Raw genomic sequence first — 23,780 nt, forward strand, 5'->3', positions numbered from 1 at the left:
TCAACATTTTACTGCATTTGTGAATCTCATCTCTAACGCCTCAGATTATTGTTCATTATTTAAGAAATGATCTGGAATATACGTATATTATTTATTTAAATAATACATTATGGTAACCTTCCCCAAATCTGATTTGATAAGAGAGTCAAGAATGCAAAGAACAAAATATCTAGCAGTAGGAGAGATGTTTGAAACAATAGCATGTTTTGCATATATTATTTAGGGGACGTGATGTAAGAGATGTTTTTGGTGTTACGTAGATGGTCAGCTTTTTTCCGTCAGTGGAGTGTGTGTGTGTGTGTGTAGGATATGCACATGAACATCGCCATAGTGTCTCACCGCTGCACACGGGTGACTAGTGACGCTTGTGATTTTCACCTCATTCTCTCCACCAGACGCAGTGCAGAGCCGCGTGAAGGTTTGTGTCCGAATTTTTTTAAAATGCAAAAACAAACAAACAAACAAAAAAGCAATGGGAATTCCGATTAGGCTTTTTAAATTTATTTATCCCACAGTTGCCCTAGAGTGTTTTGTGTGAAAGATTCATAATTGTTGTCGACCATTTTTTTTTGTTTGCTTTGTCGTTCCCAAAAGTAGCTTTGATGAGTGTCCAAAGTAAGTGGAAGTGCTGGAAGTTTGGAGGAGGGGACGCCATCTTGGTCCCGGCTCTCCACGTCCCCAACACCACGGCTGCTTTCTCAGCAACACGGCGCGACTCTGCTTGAGGCCAAGCAAGGTATCGTGCACATATGTCATTCTTTTAGGTCTGGTCTTTAGTTTTTCGGCGCCGTTTTGTTTGTGCGTGCTTTCTGCGTTTTGAAATCCCGTCCTGAATCGAGTTGTGCCGAGGCCATGGTCGGTCGGTCGGTCGGCGCTCGCTAGGCTTATCAACGCTGGCTTAGCCTGTTAGCATGCTAGTGTGCTACTGTAGTACAGTGCGGAGCTATAAGGTGTCTCTGCTTGGTGTGAAGTAAAAAAAAAAAAAAAAAAAAACCCCATCAACCAACTAGCTCTGGGTATGAGCACTATTTAGTTGTCAGTCTTCCTAGGTAGCCGAATTTTTTGCACTTGGACGAAAACGTAGCCCAGAACAGACGATTTTCTGTGTAGTTTCGGCTCTTTTGGAACAAGTGCGAGTTCATAACACTGATATTGCCGATAGTTTGTTCAGCCTGTGTGTGCTAGCAAAGATGTCTGATTATAAAAAAAAAGCTCTTTTGACATTATGGAGGACCTGAGCTTGTTTGGTGGAGACTTTTCCTCCCGCGTCTCCGGTGTAACTTTTACTACGCGCTTTAATGGACTTTAATGAAATGATAATTCTCAGTGGTTACCGGCTCAGATCCTCGTTTGCTCCTTTCTCTCCCTCTCTCTTTTTCTTTTGGCTCAGAGTCCAGATGATTGCTTTTGATTGTATGCATGTTCCGTAGACACACACACACACTTCAGCTCATACAGGCATGCAGGGTGTTGCTTTGCACAAACAATTGGACACAAACCCCTGATCTACTTCTCCAGCCAAGTGGCGTTGATGATCCTGATGCGAGCTGCACTCGTCAGGGTGTCAATTTAATCACACTTGTTGTTTGCTAGCCAGGACTGACTCATTTTCAACTTCTGCCATTTTGACCCGAGCGTGTGAGCTTTTCAATAAGATCAATTGCTTTGCACAAGTGTTTGCCATAAATGGCCTTTAACACGACTGCAATGATGTGACTGCTGTTATACAATTGAGTCATTTTCCTGTCTTAAATAATGACCAGCATTTTACTCTGTAACTTCTCTGAAGACCTGCAATGGACTTGAATCTAATTTTTTTTTTTTTTTTTTTTTTTTTTTTTTGGAGGAGCTGAGTTGGTTCCATGCTTCAGGGATGTTAGTGAAGTTCTTGCATCTTTAAGGAGTTCATCTTCCACTTTTCCTGGCGCTTGTGGTTTGATAAACCTGTTGGCTGGTCGACAAAACAATACTGATTGTATTATTTAACAAGAACTGTTATAGAGTGATTAATCTTATTGAGTTTTTCACAGGCATGGAGAAATAGGCTAAGTTATCAGCTGGTCTGTTTCACAGAACTGACCTTTAATTTGTTGTGAAATAGTGAGCAAAGACACAAGAGGCTGGTATTTTTAATTTTCAAAGTCTGAGTGTGCCATAAACAGGTGGACACCCCGCTCTGCTGAAGTGCATAGAGAGCTAAAATGACATCCACTGCATTCTAAGGGTTCAACCGCTTCCCTGTGCAGGGGCTTCAAATTGTTGCCTGTGTGTGTGTGTGCACTGAAAACCTATGCAGAATGTCAAGGAAATGATGCCTCCTAACCAGATGGGGGTGGGGGGAATTACTATTCCTGTACTCCACTCTTCACCTACCGTGGGTTGCACTTTTTTCCCCTTCACTGTTATTTAGGAAAGCAAAAAAAAAAAAATTGAAAATGATCACGCCTAATTAACCTTACCAAGCTGCATCTTTTTTATTAGAATTTCGTACCAATAACTTTTTCCTAATCACAGACTGTTTTGAGAGGCGATTGAATAATTCATCACTCTTGAAGCATGCTCTCTGTGCTGCATTGTTCCACCGTGTGCAGACTCGCCACCTCCTCTGCTATTTCTCCCATTAACTCTGATACCAACTCTGTATGCCATCTTCAACCTGTTTGTCCTCCAGCCTGATAACACGGCTGATCTTTGCACTGCCATTTTGTGTCAGGCTCAGTGTGTTTGGGGCGTCCATGTTGGCTCCTCACACTCGAGAGAGTGTGTGGGCTAAGGGTGGATTAAAGGAGCGCTGCCAGCCACACACTGTAGTGGCAGTTAGAGCACAGTAGAGTTATGGAGATGCGTCTGAGCTCAGCGGCCCAGCCATTTCCATCGCTCATAACATGCAGATAAATAATTCATTAAATCAGGCCTGATTTCTGTTCGTTATTGTATCTTTAAGCCTACATCAAAGCACGGATAAATTAGCTGTTTAGATACTATCTGATTTCTAACTTTTAGTCCATTGTTAAATTCACCATTACCATAAAGTTCACTACAGATGCTAATTTCACAACTAATATCATATGTGAATCATTTGAAACTTAGACTTTACACTTCTGCACAGTCTCAAATATCTCACACATTTAGAAATCCAGGATTTGCTAAATGATTAAACTGTATTTAATGCCAATACATTTATTAGCATAAATTAATGTTCTGTGCTCCTATTTGCAGCCAAGACAGTGACTCAAAAACCCATCAAAATGCTCCTCAGATATATCGCTTGCATGTTTAGGCAATTTTGTATTGCTTTTAAATATTTAAATCTTGTTCCTATTATGCAAGCTAATTATATAGAAACTGTATGTGAGACATGAGCAGTTACACCATGTAGCTTGAAGAAGCAGTGACTTGAACAAATGTCATTGTTGCGTAATGGAGAGATGCTCGTCTAAAAGTGCCAGATTACTCCAATATCTTGATGTATGTAATATAAAAGAATTATAAATGACATTATGTGAATGGGTAAGTCTTTATTTATCGAATTTTGCGAAGCAACTAGTCAAAAGTGTTGTCAGCTAGCTGAATTCTGGGATCTGAGTTTTGGCCAAAACTGCTCTGATGAGAGTACAACCAAAAATGTTCGAAAACGTACTTGTTAAAGGCCATGCTATATAGGTCTCTGAGATGAAAGAAGATATTATTTATATATACTTAAAATTCTATCTGAATAGTATAGAATGGTTCCATCATCTTGACCACTCGCAGAAATAAGATCCGTTACCCTTGTAAATTTTAAGTAGCCTGATTTTGGTGTTGAGAACAAAGAAAAGTGCTAAACTTGCAAACACCTCAACTGATGCTGTCTCCCTCCGCCCCTGAACCTTTACTTGCTACTTGAGGAGTGCTATTTTTGGTTTAATGGTGCAGTTGGGTATCTATGGCTGTAATTAACATTTTTGTATGTGTGAGGAAAAAATTGTTAGTGACATTAATGATTCCTTCTGATTCCTGACTGGTCAGAGCCATGTAATGCGTGATTTCAGAAAATATTAAACAAAGCCATGTTTTTATTTATTTAGGTACTTTTTTTTTTTTTTTTTACTTGTATTCAGAAAATAAATATACATTTGGCCTTATTTATTTTTGTACAAGGTATCAAGAGTCATGAGCCTACACTTGCAGTATGGATTTTGGATCTCTGTTGCAGCAAAAACACACACACACAAAGGAAAGGCTTCAATTTGCTGACGCTTTGAGCTCTTTAACTAGTACTGACTCAATGTTCTTCGTGCTGGGTTGACGCACTTGCAGCAGGTTTGTTTATTTTTTCTGTTGCAACACACCCCTCTGAAAATGCTTTATGGTTTGCTTAAATTTGTATCTGATAGAAAACAAACCACATGTGCCAATGTTACTTAAGTCGTACCTATTAAATGAACTAATGGATGCAAAAAATGCACGTCTGCACATCCATTATTTTGTGGTCAGTCTTGACTTATTTTTCCTTTTCAGAGTATGTAGGTTATTGTCAATATTGGTTAAACTGGACCTACAGTTCTGTCCTGTTGCTGTAGTTGATGAATCATCTCCTTGAACGTTGCTGCTTATTAAGTACTGCATGCGTCTGATAGTGAAATATTGAGAATATCATGAATATCGCATCACATACCAATACAGAGCTTTACAGACCTGAACTCAGTCTGTGCCTCATAGATGCTTCCAAATAAGACGGCATTGGAAAACACGTCAGGTGGTTATTGTGTTTTCTCAAAATGTAGCCTTGCGTCATTTGGCAGATCGTTATTTACTGGACTACATCATGTGTGTTACATGACATTTCTCAGGTTACCCTGTGCTCTGGTCTGAAATATCCTCTGGCTGTTTCTCCAAGCAACTCTGCATGCTATAAGCTATAGCTCACTTTATCAGTAGTACACATAAACAAAACACGAAGACATATTGTGGCTCTGAATCAACAACCGTAAACCTTTTTTTTAAAAATTTGTATTTAATTGTTTAGTTAGTTGGGATGTTGTCAGTGTGACTACATCATTCTTCACTTACTATCATGATCAATGATACTAATTAAGTCAATATCGCATGTTAAGTGTCATGTAGAAACAATATTAAATAGTGCTGTATGTTCAGCTATACCTTAAGTATTACAAACAGTATACAGGATCATCCCTCATACCACCCACTACTATATCGTTGCTGTACACTGACATCTCAAACAGCATAGAGTAGGGTATACACAGAGCAGCACATCTATTTCGCCCTCTTTCTCCACAAATGAGCCATACTGGCATCCATCTTGGCTGTCTTAGTTCTTTCTCTACTACCTGATCCTGTGTGTCTCAGGGGTATTTATTCTCTCTCTCTCTCTCTCTCTCTCTCTCTCACACCCTTTTGCATTCTCTGCCCCTTGTCTTCCCCTACTTTCCTATTCTGAATGCAGAGAGAGAGCTGTGTGTGTGTGTCTAATAGCATTTCTGCTCTGGCTGTGTGTGTCTGTGAGACAGGACTGCGCATTAAGCTGCTGAATGTACAGAGCTTAAATGCTTTATGGGAACAATCTACAGTAGAGCCAAATGAAGTTAAAGACTAAAGAGGGCTTAATGAAGCTGCTAGCTAAGTAATACACAAGCAGAGGAGTGTTTGTAATTATATTCTCTCCTCAGTCTGCACACACTCAGACCACAACTTTAACTGTGTCAGTTCTTTCTGTCGCTTTGCTGCCTGGTCTCCCCTTTTCCTTAGCATGTATATCTTAGAAACATCCTCAATCCTCCGGAACTCGGTCGGTACTCAGCCTTGGTTTTATACGAGAGAAAATTGCAACTTTATAAATTTGGCCAGTTTCGAGCGCAGAAGCCTTAGTAAGTATTCATTAAAAAAATAATAATAAGGCTTTTGGGACAACCTGTAGAATAAACCTCCTTTTTGATTTGAGTGTTTTCCTAATAGTCCCTTTAAAAAGAACTGTAAAGTGGACCTGTATGGGATCACCTCTTACCTTCTGACCTGTATTGATGTTTACAATATAACTAGACACAAAATGGCACTCTTTCTGTACATTTTTTTAGTTGGAACTCAGACCCAACTCAGTGGAACACTGAACTATAGATGGTCTGTTGCAAAATTGTTCATTTACATCAGTGGTGTCCATGTTTACCCACGAGCTGGTATGCTGAAGGTTTTCATTCCAAGCAAGCCCTAGACGCAAGTTTATGCTTCTTGTATCGAAAACCTGCACTTCCACCAGTCCTTTCGGTAGGTAGGTTTGGTCACCCTTACATTACATGATGATTATTTAGCCGTGAAGGAAAAAAATAGAGAGAACAAAATCGAAGTGCAAAACATCTAGGAAAAAATTACATTCAGCTAATACAAGCCATAGAAGTCATACAAGCTCCTCTGAATGAGTTGCTGCTATACAACAGAAATGTATTAGAATGCATGAGTGCATGAATATAAACATGTTAATTGCAGCCTGCTTTATGGTCAGAGCCGTGCTTTTACAGAAGATTAATCACCACCTTATGACCAGTCAGATTCAAGAATTTAACAACACTTGTTGTCAATTTAAAAACATCTCTGTAACCGCTGAGCTAATTGGCTGAAATTGCATAGGTGTATATTAGCTTGTGCATTAAATCACAAGCATCGTACTTGTTACAGTTGTCTGTGTTGTTGCATTGTGGATTCTCATTGTAATTTTTCAATTTATGCGCTTAGTTCAAAACTGCAGCTCTTGTGGGGTGTTCCCGGTCTGCAGTGGTCAGTATCTATCAAAAGTGGTCCAAGGAAGGAACGGTGGTGAGCCGGCGACAGGGTCATGGGCGGCCAAGGCTCACTGATGCACTTGGGGAGCGAAGGCTGGCCCGTGTGATCCGATCCAACAGACGAGCTACTGTTGCTCAAATTGCTGAAGATGTTAATGCTGCTTCTAATAGAAAGGTATCAGAATACACAGTGCATCGCAGTTTGTTGCGTATGGGGCTGCATAGCCGCAGACCAGTCAGGGTGCCCACACAAACAAAAGTGCTAACAATGGGCACATGAGCATCAGAACTGGACCACGGCGCAATGGAAGAAGGTGGCTTGATCTGCTGAATCACGTTTTTCACGTCACATGGATGGCTGGGTGTGTGTACATCACTTACCAGGGGAACACATGGCACCAGGATGTACTATGGGAAGCAGGAAAGCCGGCAGAAGCAGTGTCATGCTTTAGGCGATGTTCTGCTGGGAAACACTGGGTCCTGCCATTCATGTGGATTTTACTTTGACATGTACCACCTGCCAAAGCATTGTTGCAGACCATGTACACCCTTTCATGGAAACAGTATTCCCTGATGGCTGTGGCCTCTCTTAGCAGGCTGTGCAGCAAAGCAAAAATGGTTTAGGGATGGTTTGATGAACACACCAACGAGTTTGAGGTTTTGACTTTGCCTCCAAATTCCACAGATCTCAATCCAGTCGAGCATCTGTGGGATATGCTGGACAAACAAGTCCGATCCATGGAGGCCCCACCTCAGAACTTGGAGGACTTGAAGGATCTGCTGCTAACATCTTGGTGTCAGATACCACAGCACACCTTCAGGGATCTAGTGGAGTCCATGCCTCAACGGGTCAGGGCTGTTTTGGCAGCAAAAGGGGGACTAACAATATTAGGCAGGTGGTCATAATGTTATGGTATATATATATAATTAGTTAAGATCCTAAATTTACATTAGAATAGAGTAGTCATATTCTTATTCATTTAAAGTAAATAGTCATAAAATGTACAGTGTGTCTGAAACGCCTTTTATTACACTCCTCTGTCTGAAACATTCTGCTGTTCATTGTCCTTCAGTAAAGTTTATTATGTCTTGATACTTTACAATATTAAGTCTTCAGATCTGTCATTATCCTCTGTCTGTGAGTGGTGAGAGTGGTGTGTTTTTAGTAGCCTATTTCTTCTGTGATCTAAAGCCAGGGGAGTCGAGGGGGGGACACGTCCCTGTGGAGAGCAGCTCTACTGAGGATATGCTAGTAGCTGATTCTCTTTTGTTCCTTGGTAGTCTGGTTAAGGTAAGGCCAGAAGGAATTGTGTTTTTGTCATCTTTATGGTTTGGTAAGGCTACCCACAGACTGGGATGATGATGGAGTTCATGTGTCATACAAAACATGTGAGGTTGTGACCATTTTTCATTTATAGTGCATGATGCACAGTTGCTGCAAAGTGCATTAGTGACCCAAGAAGGAAATAGCAGGACATGACCTTCAACAGTCAAAGGGATGGTAATAAATATTAGCTTTTTTGATGTACATGACTGCCTGATTTGAGTCACATTTAGTGTTGCCTAGCATTCATCTGTTTTGACCCTGCTTGTGGCGTGTGTGTTTGTGGGGGATGGGGGGGGTCAGTGCATGTTGTTGTGGCACTGGCCCCATGTAATCTTGCACTAACCTGCTGCAATTGCTGTAGAGCTGTGATGGCGGCTCATTAGAGAGATACAGTGGCAGCAGAGCAGACCCTGAGGAGAGCACCAGCACTCTGTAGCCTGGAGGATCCTCACAGCTACAGCCAGGCCTCTGTGCCTGAGGGGCTGATAGAGCCCACAGTTTCAGCAGGACTGAGAGGGAGAAATGTGGATATTGAAAGAGGGGAACAATCCTACAAAGCAAGAGAAGGAGAAAGTGTGTGCTGTGTTATTTCTGTTCAAATGTCATTTCTAATGTGCTTGTGTTTCAGCTTGTTGAGCAGTGCCAGTGCTGGAAGACTCTATTGCACCATGCTACAAGTCTGCTTACAATATGCATATTTATAGACTCTTCAACAATCTCAGTTGGCCTCACAAACCCCAGGCTCATGACAGTTTTAAGGTTGTTTTAGGTTAGGTTTTATCTTGCCAGTTACTGTGTTACACATTTTAATGTCTCAGCGGTTTACCACATCCTTGAATCTCACTATTTGCAACAGTGCCGATGCCATTTTCCCGGTCCCCAGCGTCTGGTATAATAAATCAGTTCTTATGGCCGTACATGTATATACTAGTGTTTGTGTATCCATAGTAAAGATATGCCATGTGACTAGTATAGCTTTTGGCACCGTTATGCTTGAGTAATGCACAGTGTGATCTCTTGGGGCCAGTTCCTCTGTTACAGGTTTGGTGCAGTCAAGCAGTCCCTGTGCTCCCGGCCCTTGTGAGGTGTTCGTATATGCTCAGTGCCTTACAGAATTATTGGCAACCTTTATAAACATGCACAAACATCCTTTTAATACTTTTATAGTAGTATTTTCTACAAAATAAAATGCATCAGAATGATTTACAACCCTAAGATGTATTATAAATAGATGCAAACAAGTTGTCTTTATTGAGGGGGGAAAAAAAAATTGCTGTCAGTCAACAGGAAATCTGTTGTTGCCTTTAATCATCCTGTTTCCCTAGGGGTAAATATGCAGTGGCACATATGTAAAATCCCTTGCCAACATGAGGAGGGGGAAAAAAAACAAAGAATGTACAGTGCAAGAGAGTTACATGGTTGTTGACCTGCTCAGATCAGGTAATGGATATGAAAATACAAGTTTCTGAAGCTAAATGGGGGAAGGTGACAGAGGTGGGGAAAGAGCCTCAAGATCAATTTTCGAATTGAACATCCTAGATGCTTTTTGCTTTACATAACCTACTCTTAAGAAGAATTAACAGAAGGAATCCCTTCCTGAGATCATCTCTCAAAATGCTGCATGTAAAGTGGATCTTTGATGTGTTGCTGGTGGTTTTTTGGCTGCTGCTTCTTGGGCTCTTGTGAAGCTCTATTGCATCATTAATTCTGCTAAATATCAGGATATTTCACCCTCAAACCCCATCACGTCTGCCATGTGTTTCAATCCTATCCATTTCTAGCACTTTCAAAAAGATGGCCAAACATACTAATAAAAATCCCTACAGAAATAGTTACAGAAACAGAAAATCTGTGTTTTGCATATACCGTCTCAGTCTGCACATTTGAACTGTTGTGAAAATCTGTGGTCTGAATTGAAGCATGCACATGCACAAACCTAAAATTATAAGTGTTCTGCATTGACCAAGACCCTTCTACATGTGTCCCCAACCTATTTAGTCATTACCAGAAGAGACTCTGTGCTGTTAGTTTCTCCAGGGCATGTGTCACTAAATATTAATTGTAAGGGTACAGAGTACTTTGCAACTAGTGTTTTATTTTGTTTTTTTGCCCCATAAAATTGCCTACTTTTTGGATTTGATATAGAAATTCTTATTATATTGACATACAGTATGATATACAGGCATAACATTATGAGCACTGACAGGTGAAGTGAATAACACTGATTATCTCATCATGGCACCTGTTCAGCAAGTGAACATTTTGTCCTCAAAGTTGATGTGTTAGAAGCAGGAAAAATGGGCAAGTGTAAGGATTTGAGTGAGTTTGACAAGGACCGAATTGTGATGGCTAGACGACTGGATCAGAGCATCTCCAAAACTGCTGCTTCTGATAGTAAGGTGTCAGAATACACATTGCATGATGGGTCAGGGCTGTTTTAGCAGAAAAAGGGGGACCAACACAATATTAGGCAGGTGGTCATAAAGTTATGCCTGGTCAGTGTATATGTCCCTGTATGTTTGGGCTTGATGTGTGCCTTCTTGCATGTGCTATTCTTTTTTATGTATTATTTTGTTTTCTATTTATTTTTTAAAATTCTTTTTATGTCTGTTTTGTGTGTGGGTGTGCAAGTAACCTGGGGGATTTGCAATCAGGAGGAAATTGTGTACTTTCACAGTCTGGGATCATATAGGTATCCTCTATATGCCCAAATATACATTTGACAGAATTGTTAATATGTCTGCATGTGCAACAATGAATCGTTTTAGTGTGGCAGTGTAGGAAAATTGGCCTGTACAACAGACTGCTTCCAGCATGTATATTTTTAGACTCGCTGGCAAAAATGCCAACTAGCACATTTCAGGAAATCCAGGAAGTCTGCTTGCTTGTGGTAGATAGTTAGCCACCCATGACAGCACACCTGATGTTCTTATCGATGCTCTTAATGAAGGTTTTTTAAATATTACACGGTAGAAAAAAATGTAAATAATCATATTCTGCCCTGAAATTGGTCACCTTTTTTATGAAGCATGCGTGTTACACTTTTGTATTCCTGTACATGTGAGTGACGCTTATTGTGTGTGTTCTCAGGTGCTATGGATGAGCTGCAAAGTCTGGATCCGCGCCGGCAGGAGCTCCTGGAGGCACGTTTTATGGGCGGCATCAGCGGCAGCACAGGCAGTACTGGCAGCACAAGTGGAGGAACCAAGGTGAGTGTCAGCATGACCTACAGTCCAAGCTTTTTATCTCTCTCTTTATATAAGCTGAAGCAAAATGGTAGCAGGTTTACCTACACTGCCTTCACCTCTGTTGTCTCTAAGTGGAATACTTTTGGAAGTGAATAGTCAATGAGGGGAAAATGTCTCTAGTTGTTAAAGGAATTATATGGCCTTTTAGGAGGTTATTTGATCCAGTGAAAGCTTCCTCATTTTGTGACATCCCTGCTCTCTGTCATTAGACTCGATCTGCCTGCCTCATGCTGTTCTGCAGGGGTGTCATTAATTTGTAATCAGCACCTGCTGTATTTAGGCAAGGTGTTAAGTCTCTCTCTTTCAGTCTCTGCCAGTTTACTGGTTTGTGTCAATATGTGCAAATCTATGTACGAATTATGCCATCTTCATATTTCAGGCCTTAACAAACAACGAATGTTCGAATCATAGCTTTGGCAGTCTGGGATCTTCCAGTGATAAGGAGTCAGAGGTATGTACTCTTACATTTCTCAGCAACATTCACATTTTACTGCTTAAACATGCTTTAAATCTGCACAACTAGCAGTTATTCTTCCAAGACTTCATCAATCCCCCAACATCTTAAACTGGCTAGTGATGAGCAGTTACTCTGTGAATGTTGTTACTGTAGGTGGTTGTGGGTAAAAATGGACCTGGATATTTCAAACAGGCTGGTCAAATGTGTGTCTTTTACCTAAATTTGATTGTGGTTTAGAGTGAGTTTACAAAATCTAGTTCTTTATGGGCACACACACACCAGCATAACCACAAGAGCTTGGTGAGATGCATGTAAAATGTGAGCTCATGCACCCTGTACATAATGAACTTTAAATAGTTATATCATGGTTGTGCACCCTGTAGCTTCCTAGTGATGATACTTATGGATAAAAATGCATATAAGTTTTATTCTCTGTCACATTTTTGAGTGAACTGTGTGCTAAACACAGCTGGCCAGATGACATCTGTCCCTAAGCCTCAGGCTACAAAGACACTGTTGGATATTGGGGCACTAGTTTTCTTTATAATAATTGTGATATCGTGCTGTGTGGTGTTGTGGATAGAATGTGTATTGGAAGGTATACACATAGGCAGCCAGTGTGCTGCTAGAATTTTCTGCTAATACAGCTCCAGCATGAACATATTGGATAGATGCGTACTATGGTCTGATTACATTTTAAAGGTTATTTTTAAAGATATCTACATCTTGAGTTCAGCACCTGTGATTTTAAGGTTGTAAATGGTTTAAGCTGATAACTAGGTGCTGTATGTCTGTGTTTACCACCTAAACCTAGGCAGTGCTAAGCACCCGATTTCCAACATACCCAGACAGACATTAAAAACATTGTCTGCAGCCCTCCCCCTCCTGCCCCCTGCCTAGCACACCTGCTTGTGCCATAAATCACACAGAGACAGAGAGAGAGAGAACTGGAGAGAAAACGATTGGTAGAGAGGTAGAGAGATAGTGTTGGAGTGAGAGATGGCTAAGGTGGTAATTGGTAATGCAGGAGGGAGCAGAGGAGGTGTGTATGTATGGAGCACAGAGGAAAGAGAAAAAAAGGAAGCCAGCAACCAAAACGGTGACAGGGATTAAAATGGAGAGGGCCAGAAAACTGAAGGAGACGTGCATAAAGCCCCTGTCTAGTCCTGTGGTGGCTTGAGCTGCTGATTGTGCACAGATGCCAGGCACACAGATGCCCCCATACGTCAGCACGCTCTCTAATGATGCAGCAGATACACTCTCAATCACCACACACACCTGTCACAAACACTCCCACAGACACAGAGCAACCATCAGTGCTAATGCTGTGCCTAATAATGCTGCACAAAGATGTGAATGCACAAATACAGAACTACAAATGCTGCAGTCCAAACAGAAGAACATACAAATCCACTGCATAGTGCAGCTAACAAAATAAATATTGCAGTCTACATCACACTTGGCAGAAACCTCTAACCAAAATCTGTCATACTGCGCTGCAGTCTCGGTTGCGTTTCCTAAGCATGAATGTGCACAATTCTAGACACTCGCATGGTACAAAATGTCTGTCACTAGCTTCAGACTAGTATATACATGCAGTGTAAATAAATATACATTTACGCTTAAATACTGCAGAAAGGAAAAGATCTCTATGTTTAATGTATTATAACACTGCATGTGATTTATATCGTGTTGCTTACCTGGATTAGATGAGTAGATACCTGTTTCCTTCTATTTCACACGTAATCATATGTTTAAAGTTTTTTAATTAATTAATTTTTTTTTTAGCATGTTTTAATGATATGTTTTGAGTGGATGTTTTTCCACAGTCACATATTCTGCTGTTCACTTTTCTGTCTTAATGATGAGCAGAAAGAATATGCTCACATTTCAGCACATCTCTTTAGAGGAAAAGGTTAATGATGTACGAAATAGGTAATAAGTCATACAGAATTAAATTATGACCCAACCACAAGAAAGCTATTGGTGTCAGCATTTTGCTCATTTAAAAGCATGTATATACAAAAACCTAGATAAGTGGTGCCCTCGTTGTATAGGATGTAAACACTTTTAGTCTACATTTATGCTATTTGTTATACCTTCACTTTGTTATTAATATTATTATTTCAGAATTATTTACAATGAGAATTTTCAAAAATGTACATCATGATATGCAGTATTTTCATAATTGTGTCATTAACATGCTGGTAATGTTTTTTTCCTAAATTGTTTTGTGAATTTTTTTTTTTTTTTTTATTGATTTCTTTAATGAACATGAATTATTATGCAGTGATATGCATGTATAATTTTGTATTTGTTTCTGTTAATTATTTTGCACTTTATTCAAGTTTACTTGTCAGTAAGTTCTTTATTCTGTTTTTATTTCCATGAGTTGTCTTTTTTTTTTTTTTTTTGCTTGTTTTCATGGCTCTGAGCTGGTGCCCACTGTGACCCAAAAATGCCAGCAGGGAGTGTGTGGCGCATCGATAACCAGCCCGCCTTGCTCATTAAGACCGCTGTGACATTCTGTCACTGTCACTAAAGGCTAATTATAAACAGAGGCTTTGGTCATGTAGTTTGTTACATTGAACCTGTTTTCTTTAACATCTCACTTTACTCTTTTTCCCTTCTCTCTCTCTTGTTCTTGCTCGCTCACTCTCTCTGACTCTCCTTTTTTTCTCCCTTTCTTTTACCTGCTTGTCCCCCCACCCCATTTCTCTCCAGGGTTCTGACGTAAAAAGAGGCAGTTCTCCTGCATATTCAGTAAGTCAGTCTTTTTTTTTTTCCCTTTTTCCCTTTTTTAGTGCGTTTTCTGCTTTCTCTCTCTCTCTCTCTCTCTCTCTCTCTCTCTCCCTCTCTCTCATGACTGTATTGCAGGACTATATTGTTGCGTCTCAGCTAGATAATAAACCAGTATATGATGTTTTCATTATTTTCAGATCAGTAGCCCTAAATAGATTAGCGATTAATCTTGCACGTTCATACTGATAAACTGTAGCAGCACTCAAATCTAAATGCATAAGAAGAAGTTGCCACCCAGTGTCAAAGAAATGCATTTATTTATTTATTTATTCATTTTTGGGAAAAGGCTACAAATATTTTTCCAGGCTGAGGCAGCGAGTGAGCTCCTTGGTGATCAGAATGCAAAGATGTACTGGCAGCTAGCCACTCTTTGTCTCTGCTGAGTAGGATTTCTGCATCCATCTCAATGCAGGGTGTAACAATTCATCAGTTCATATCAACATGTATAATTTTATGAATGCAACACAAAATGCACCATTAACTTATGTACATTCTTAATCATGTGATGATTCAGTGTTGTGTTGAAAAATGGGCCTTGATTTAAGATACTCATTTTAGCCTGGGTATTTGGTCATGGTTTGGTTGACATCACATAGAAACTCATTGTATTTTGTATCGTGAAATTGAATACTGTGCCCTTGCCCCATGCCTGTAACTGTGACGTACCATTGTCAGTGTGGTGGTTTAGAGAGACAAGCCAGTCTACAGGAAAGCATCAGGAGAATTGTACCTATACACACACACACACATACACATGCTCTCCTTTAGTCTTATTTTTAAATGTAATAAAAAGTCACAAATAGTGCAAATAGTGTAGAACAACATTATTTCTGGTCACAGTGCTGTTCTGGGTGCACCACATTTCTGGATGGTTTTTCCCTGATGCATTCCCATCGATGAGTATGCCATCATTGTCTTGCTGTATGATTTGACCCAACATGCTTTTTTTTGGTTTTTGGAAAAACTTTACATACACTATATTAGACAAATCTTGCTCTTTGCAACTTCATATTATTTCTGAAATTAAAAATGAGACCAAAGAGAATGAGATTTGTTGTGTGCAGGTGCATTGTCTTTCCTGATACTTTCCCACTGATGTCTAAACATTCCAGTGTTGCAGTTTTAAAAGTCTGTCCAGAGGGAACAAACTCTATGAACAAGTCTGTTAATATAAGAAAACGCAATGATTGAGTAATCTTGAGTCGTTGCCTGACCTGACCTGCTTCTTGGTTTTGGAGACGCACCAGGAAGCAGTGGTCTTGAAAAGATTGCTCTAGCATAGTCACTTATTCCACAGCATTTTTATTGAGCAAATAAAAACAATTCTCACAAATTATTTGCTCTTTATCATCTGGCTTGAGGATTGAAGAACAAAAATAGCCAAATGCACGTACACGAACTTAAAAAAAAATAAAATAAAAATACCACACTCCTCCACAAGGTACGATGCCACTCGAGAGACGGACAGTAAGGTTAAACTCCCTAGCAACTACATGTGCCACACTAGAAATCCAGACTAGAAATATATATATATGTATTAGATGGTAATGTGGTAGCGCTCTGATCCATATATGCATTGACACTTTTTGTTTGTCCTGTAGACGCCTGAGAAGAAACACTCGGAGTCATCCAGAGGAAGAAAAAGGAAAGCTGAGATTCAGTCAGAAAGTAGCCAAGGTAAAGCTTTTTTTCTTTTCTTTTTTTTCCCCCAAGGTACGAGTATTCTTTTACATATTTATAGTTTCACAGATTTTCCTTACTGTGTTTTTCCCCCTTGTTTCTTAGGGAAATCTATCGTTCGGGGAACCAAAATTAGCGACTATTTTGATGTAAGTCTTGCATTCATCACTCGCTGATTGGAACTGAATGATGTGACAGTATATGAATACGACAATATAAATCTGAAATGAAAATGGGTGGATATGTCTGTCACTCTTTTAACTGGAACTGATTAAAAAGAAATCAGCTCAAGTTGTCTGTCATTTTCAGTCTTTTTTTTTTTCTTTGAGGAAAATGATGTGATGGAGTGCAGACAAATAGAAACACCCACCATAAAAAACCTGTCCTGGAAGAGGGTGATGATGAAATTAACAGAGGTCACGCCCTCTTTTTTTTTTTGCCTCTCTTCCTTTGCTTTCTCTGTGACTCGCTGTAGATACAGGGTGGTAATGGGTCCAGTCCAGTTCGAGGGCTGCCACCAGTTATTCGTTCTCCCCAGAACTCACATTCCCACTCTGCACCTGGATCCAGTGTATGTTTACACACACACACACACACACAAACGCATATAAACACACATTTCTGCTTTTGCCTTTTTAACACGGTTATGTCGTTTCTGGTTCTGTGATTTAGGTCAGGCAAAATAGTTCATCACCCACCAGTCTGTCTTTTGGGGACCACATGATGCATCCTAAACAGTTAGCAGTAAAAAGTGTTCAGGTTGGACTACAGATTCTTCACTCTTCTTAAGATCATTTTAGATCATTTTTTTTTCTGAAGTGTGTTGTAAATTAGCTGAACTTTGTTTTGTGTCTGTTTGGGATTTTCCAATCTCTCAGACTGAGCTAACCATGTTGAAGCTGGCTGCTCTGGAGAGCAATAAGAACCTAGACCTGGAGAAAAAGGAGGGGAGGATAGACGACTTGTTACGGGTGAGTAGAGCACGAAGAGGGCAGACTCTGCTGTGTTGGTGTTTTTTCTTTTCTTTTCAGTAGATTTTTCCTTGTCTTATTGAAATGATTTCTTTCTTTTCCCCTTAAATCAGGCAAATTGTGATCTCAGGAGACAAATAGATGAGCAACAGAAACTACTTGAAAAGTACAAGGAACGCTTAAATAAATGCATCAGCATGAGCAAGAAACTCCTTATTGAAAAGGTCAGAAGCAACATTTTCCTAGGTTCTAAAATATAACTCTGCTGAATTTTTAACCTGAGCATTTGAAGTGCTCCTATTGGAAATTTGCCTGCATGGAAATTAAACACTTAACTGCTCACTCCTTTAGTTGCATACAATTTGGTTTCTCTGCCCTAGTATGTTGTCAGTGTGATGATAAGTGCACTGTATGTGACGTTCAGAGCACACAGGAGAAGCAGGCATGTCGGGAGAAGAGCATGCAGGACCGTCTGCGCTTGGGACACTTCACCACTGTTCGACACGGGGCCTCATTTACTGAGCAGTGGACAGATGGATATGCTTTCCAGAACCTCATCAAGTAAAGTCCTCTCCAGAATCTCTTTCCCTATTGTACATATCAGAATAAGATTTTATTGATGCTCTTGCATCTTTTGATGATCTAACTGCATGAACGTTTCTTTGCATAGTAGATTATTTGATAAAATTTATATTTTCGACTAGATGCGCTTTACACTGTTTGAGTCTCTGAGTTATTTACATGCTTGTATCTGTCCTGCAGGCAGCAGGAGTCTATAAACCAACAGAGGGAGGACATAGAGAGACAACGGAAGTTGTTAGCCAAGAGGAAGCCTCCTTCAGCCAGTAACTCCCAAAGTCCCAGCGCCAACTCTGAGCAAAAACAGCGCAAAACCAAGGCTGTTAATGGGGCTGAGACTGACCCCTTCCTTAAACCCAGCTTGCCTCAGTTGTAAGTGGATTTCTGCAGCAGTACAGTATTTGCCTAGGACTCATTTGTATCACATAGAAACACATTTATTCATGTTTTTCCCCAAACATTTAAACAATCCAAGTTGTTTCTCTCTCTGCGTTTGTTCAGGTTAACCATAGCCGAGTATCACGAGCAAGAGGAAATCTTCAAGCTACGTCTTGGCCATCTCAAAAAGGTTAATAGCTGTATTAATTCTTCAGTTCTTTAACAGAAAATTCAACATTAAAACATTTAATATGCAATGTCAGTTTATTCATCTGAATTAAGTTGAAAGGATTATGAGCTATTTCTCCCTGTGCTGAGTTCACAGTGTGTCTGAGTGAGTGAATGATGCAGTCTGTGAATGTTCTTTAGGAGGAGGCAGAGATCCAAGCCGAGTTGGAGCGCTTGGAGAGAGTGCGGAATCTTCACATCCGAGAGCTGAAGAGAATAAACAACGAGGACAGCTCTCAGTGAGTACCGTCACCATGGTGTCACTGTACTGCTTCCCGGAGCGCTGTCATTATTTATGCTTCTCAGTGCACTGCCTGACTTTTTTGATGCACCTTTTCTGTTGTAACTTTTATTGAAGAAAAATTGCAGATTTTATGCTTACAATACAGAGACTTCAGTCTCCACTAAGTTAATGGCTGAAACTCGAGTATCTAGGAGTGCAGCTTAACATTATATAACTGTGTTCAATCTGAGGGTGCTTTTTGCACAACATAAGCTATCCACAGGTAAGCGGAATAGGCTAACGTCCACAAGATTAGTACAGCTCTATGTAAACCTCAGAATTTATTTTATAGCATATAAGGACGTCTGTCCTTAAATAAATGTAAACCTTCTTTTGCATCGTCAGGTTCAAAGACCACCCAACTCTAAATGAACGCTACTTGTTACTGCATCTGCTTGGACGAGGGGGCTTCAGTGAAGTATACAAGGTATTCTGCACCTACAGAATAATCAACATGAACTAGATAAATTTGAGTCTTTTAAAATATCAATACAGCTGATGCTGAAGTTTCATTTGTGACATTCTGTGGTGTTTTAAGGCTTTTGACCTGATTGAACAACGTTATGCAGCTGTGAAAATTCATCAACTCAACAAAAACTGGAGAGAGGAGAAGAAGGAGAACTATCACAAGTAATGCTTAAATGACCCCATTCTTCTTTGTTATGCCATCTTAAAGTGATAGTACCAGCAGGGAATGGTTTATAGCGGTGTGTATTTAGACTGCCTGACATTAATTGTGCCATGATTGTAATAAAAGATGAAAGTAAAGCATTCAGTAATACAGTAATAATGACACATTGTAATTATGGTTTTGCTGTGGCATTGTTCATTGGATGCATAATTGCTAAAATAAATAAATAAAGTCCTAGGCTGGTGGAATTGGTAGATGAGAGGTCAATATCTGTCTGCTCGTGATTCAGGCACTAAGATGGGTACTAAGGTATTTCAGTCTGATTGGTATTCTGTTCTGTGCTGTAAATGTCTGGAAATCAAGTCACTTTCACCTGAGGCTGACTGCCTGCCTTGGGCTGAACCCCTGTTGCCCATGGTAACCTCTCTCACCCTCTCTGTCTTCCACTCTCTCTCTCTCTCTCTCTCTCTCTCTCTCTCTCTCTCTCTCTCTCTCTCTCTCTCTCTCTCTCTCTCTCTCTCTCTCTCTCTGTCTCTCCTCCCATATGTAGACATGCCTGTAGAGAGTACAGAATACACAAGCAGTTGGATCATCCACGAATAGTGAAACTTTATGACTATTTCTCACTGGACACAGACACGTGAGTATGACAGAGGCAGCTCGACTGTGTCATATTGCTGAAATGGTGCAGTTACATGCAAGTCTGATTTGTTGTAGAGGTACTTGGGGTTCAGGAAACAGGGAGGCATTTTCCAATAATGCACAAAATTCTAGACACTTAAAAGTATTTAATGAGCAATAAGCCAACCTAACTTGCCCAATTTCTCACTAGTCTGCAAAACTAGCTACCTCACCAACATCATATTCTTTTTAAAGCATTCATATTTTTTGCTTCAACAAACATTTTAGTATTTTCCACTGACCAGAGACGATGCCTTTTCCAAAATCGGTGCCCAATCTTGAACCATTGTAAATTTGTCATTAAATTGTGATGTTAAGTACTTGGCTGCATTCCTACTATTAATGCAAACAAAGCCTCATTTAAACCATTCTTTACAGAATAAATAGCTGAAATATAGAACAATAAAACTGTTCTCTCAGCTTTTGCATAATTCTGGCATGTGACAATATTTTGGTGATGTTTATAGATGCTTAATTTTATTTTCTGTCTCTTTTATTTTCTGTCTCTTGTTTAATTCTCTGGTTTCATTTAGTGCAGAAAAAGCTTTAGGTTTTATTGCAAACTACAGAGACAAAAGGTATCTTTATTGTTAATATTATTCATTATGTTTTAGGTTTTGTACAGTTCTGGAATACTGTGAAGGAAATGATTTGGACTTCTACTTGAAACAGCACAAGCTGATGTCTGAAAAAGAAGCTCGTTCAATTGTTATGCAGATTGTTAATGCACTACGATATCTGAATGAGATTAAACCACCTATAATACACTATGACCTTAAACCAGGTATCATGTATGCACACAGACTCTTTTTTAATAAGCGCTACGAATTGAACCAAATTGCATCAATCTTTATTACATGTATGTCCTTGTAATTTAAGGGAATATACTACTAGTGGATGGAACTGCGTGTGGAGAAATCAAAATCACAGACTTTGGTTTGTCTAAAATAATGGACGATGACAACTATGGAGTGGATGGGATGGACCTCACATCACAAGGGGCAGGCACTTACTGGTAGGAGATTTAAAGTAACCTGCTACAGCTTGTTACAGTAGTCTTAGGCTTTGTACAACAGCTGTGTATAGTGTGATTAGAGATTTCTCATGTTTTCATTTTTAAGGTATTTGCCTCCCGAGTGTTTTGTTGTGGGTAAGGAACCTCCGAAGATCTCCAACAAGGTGGATGTTTGGTCTGTGGGAGTTATTTTTTTCCAGTGTCTTTATGGAAGGAAGGTAAGTAGACTGCTTCAACTGGCTGTCATTTAATTTAATTGAATGTTTCTCTTCAAATATCATGTTAATGTTAAAATAAATGTGGCAAACCTTTTGTGTCTTTCTGAATGCATAACTTGCTAAATTATATGAGTAGTAATACTACAGTGATTTCTGTGTTTCAGCCTTTTGGTCATAACCAGTCCCAGCAGGATATCCTGCAGGAGAACACTATTCTCAAAGCCACTGAGGTGCAGTTCCCAGTCAAACCAGTGGCCAGCAACGAGGCCAAGGTCAGTGAGTGTTACATGAGTACAGCGAACAACGGATGTGTCCCAAAAATCTAAACTGTAGTTGAACGAGGCTGTTCTTGTCGACCACTGCATCAGCGATTTTTCGTTTTCTACACAGAAATGTAGTCTACCTTAAAACGTTCTTAAACCAAAGTATCTTTTACGAAGAAGTATCTTCGTTAAACCATTCCATCCAAAAAAAAATCAAAAGCAATGGCACAAGTATGTCAGGGTTAAATGATGTTTATATTAAAATACAAATTGCTAGTTATTAAAAATCAGTTTAGAACCAATCAAAATATAGTATTGTATTGTCTTAATTTTCTAAGTAGCATATTACCATGCTAAAGTGAACCTTAGAATAAAACTGTACAGTAGTTAATCGAGGATTCAAATAAATATACAAAGCAGCTGGAGAGATGCAGCTGTATGCTGATATTTTATTTCACTTCACTTGGTAGGAGTCATCTGTCTAGGTTGCACCCTAGATTTTGGGATGCAGCTAATGTGTACTACTTAATGTATAGTTCTTTTGCTTGGAGCCGTGTCACAAGGATGCCCTCTAGTGTTATGAACATTGCATTGGTCTCTTGGAAGTTGACTGCTATTTTAAACTTCTGTTTGCTGCTTCTGCACGTGCAGTTGAATGACAGAGTATATGTATATCTTTAACAGAGATTCATAATAACAGGTGCTTTTCTATGCATATGTTTGTCAGGCGTTTATCCGACGCTGCCTTGCATATAGGAAGGAGGATCGGTTTGATGTGCAGCAGCTGGGCAGCGATTCATACCTGCAGCCTCACATGAGACGCTCCAGTTCCTCTGGAAACTTGGCTTCAAGTCCGGCTGCTTCAAGTGTCATCTACTGACAAACTGCACTGACTTACTGACTGAACATTGTGCTGGCCCATCCCTGCTGCAGGAACTGGACAGGAGCCAAGCAGGCAAGGATCAAGTATGTCCTCAGATTGTGGACACTGGAGATCGACAGGTGAATCTCGGATGTTTGGATTTGGGCAGTTTGACCAACTGAAGTGGGGTAGGAAAAGATCAAACTTTCATCCGAGAAGAGAGTGTTGCATAAGTGTTATTGAAGCGTAATGGCCTTTTAAAAATTCTCTAAAGCACTGCTCCTTCTAAGTAACTTGAAATGTGATATTTTTTTTTTGCGGCAGTTGCTTTGAAGGATAGGTGACACCTATCCCTGACCCGACACCTACAGTAAATAAATGAATGCAGTCTCTGCCAGGTAAAATGATTGCAATGATAAAATGTTTTTTTCTGCCAGGTGTTTGCTAAAGGGGCTTACATTGCATACAGTAGGTCTCTAAGGTTTCAATATAAACTTGGCAGCGATATTTTGGATTTGAGGGAGTGTTAGCTGTTTTCTGTACAATTAGCTGCAAGAATGTAATTAGCATATGTTGTGACATGTAGTGTCACAATAGGGCCAGGCAGAATACTAATTTTGAATGCAAATAACCAAATGTAGACAAATGACAATGTACAGAATCCCTATGCAGGATAAAAATAAAGAATCCCTTCTAGAAAGTTAATGTATATTTGCTGTACAGGACCATACTTGCAGATATTAAATTTCAACAGATTAATTTTTTTGCTGTTTTTTTTCTTCTTGTAAATCTGGTTTCCTGAAGTGTTTGTTGCTTTTATGTTGCTTTTTAAAAATGGCTGTATTGAACTACTTTGGGTACGAAGTGTACAGTTCTGTTGAAATTTAAAATGGTAATAAATGCCAGGTAATTATTTGTTGCCTCAAATTTTATATTGTTCTTGAAATTAGTTTTTTTTAATGTTTTGTTTTCTTGCTATGATTTGATGTTAATGCTTAGCTGCTTCAACTGTCCACCAAAAGCATCACCTGATGCCATTTTATGCACTCTGACCAGAAGACAATATTTAGAAATAGCCTTTATTTGTCACATATACATTACAGCACAGTGAAATTCTTTCTTTGCATATCCCAGCCTTGGAGGTTGGGGTCAGAGCGCAGGGTCAGCCATAATACAGCACCCCTGGAGCAGAGAGGGTTAAAGGCCTTGCTCAAGGGCCCAACAGTGGCAACTTCATGGTGCTGGGGCTTGAACCCCCAGTCTTCCGGTCAACAACCCAGAGCCTTAACCGCAAGGCATCCCATCTCTTTCTTTCCTTTTTTCCTCTTTTTTTTTTTTTGATGTACAGTTGACCAGTGTGTGTCAAAAGGGAGGTAGGTCATAA

The 23,780-nt window shown here is 39.8% G+C and overlaps 1 protein-coding gene across 3 annotated transcripts; it reads left to right on the forward strand.

Annotated features, from left to right (window-relative positions):
- Window positions 1-262: 262 nt before the first annotated feature.
- On the forward strand, window positions 263-23,311 carry tlk1a (tousled-like kinase 1a). Of its 3 annotated transcripts, none has more exons than XM_058393209.1 (23): window positions 263-418; window positions 598-736; window positions 11,191-11,309; window positions 11,728-11,799; window positions 14,530-14,568; window positions 16,209-16,284; window positions 16,393-16,436; window positions 16,763-16,858; window positions 16,960-17,046; window positions 17,166-17,258; window positions 17,372-17,482; window positions 17,683-17,819; window positions 18,021-18,209; window positions 18,339-18,405; window positions 18,585-18,682; window positions 19,072-19,153; window positions 19,265-19,356; window positions 19,908-19,997; window positions 20,653-20,822; window positions 20,918-21,053; window positions 21,160-21,271; window positions 21,436-21,543; window positions 22,262-23,311. In XM_058393209.1, the coding sequence occupies exons 3-23, from the start codon at window positions 11,196-11,198 to the stop codon at window positions 22,412-22,414; spliced, it is 2,166 nt and encodes a 721-aa protein (XP_058249192.1). In that variant the 5' UTR covers window positions 263-418; window positions 598-736; window positions 11,191-11,195; the 3' UTR covers window positions 22,415-23,311. The 3 variants fall into 3 exon arrangements, with proteins under 3 accessions (XP_058249192.1, XP_058249194.1, XP_058249193.1); XM_058393211.1 differs by having other exon boundaries at window positions 16,769-16,858; XM_058393210.1 differs by having other exon boundaries at window positions 293-418; window positions 595-736.
- Window positions 23,312-23,780: the final 469 nt, after the last annotated feature.

Source organism: Hemibagrus wyckioides, linkage group LG06, assembly GCF_019097595.1.
Source record: "Hemibagrus wyckioides isolate EC202008001 linkage group LG06, SWU_Hwy_1.0, whole genome shotgun sequence".
Taxonomy (NCBI): Eukaryota; Metazoa; Chordata; class Actinopteri; order Siluriformes; family Bagridae; genus Hemibagrus; species Hemibagrus wyckioides.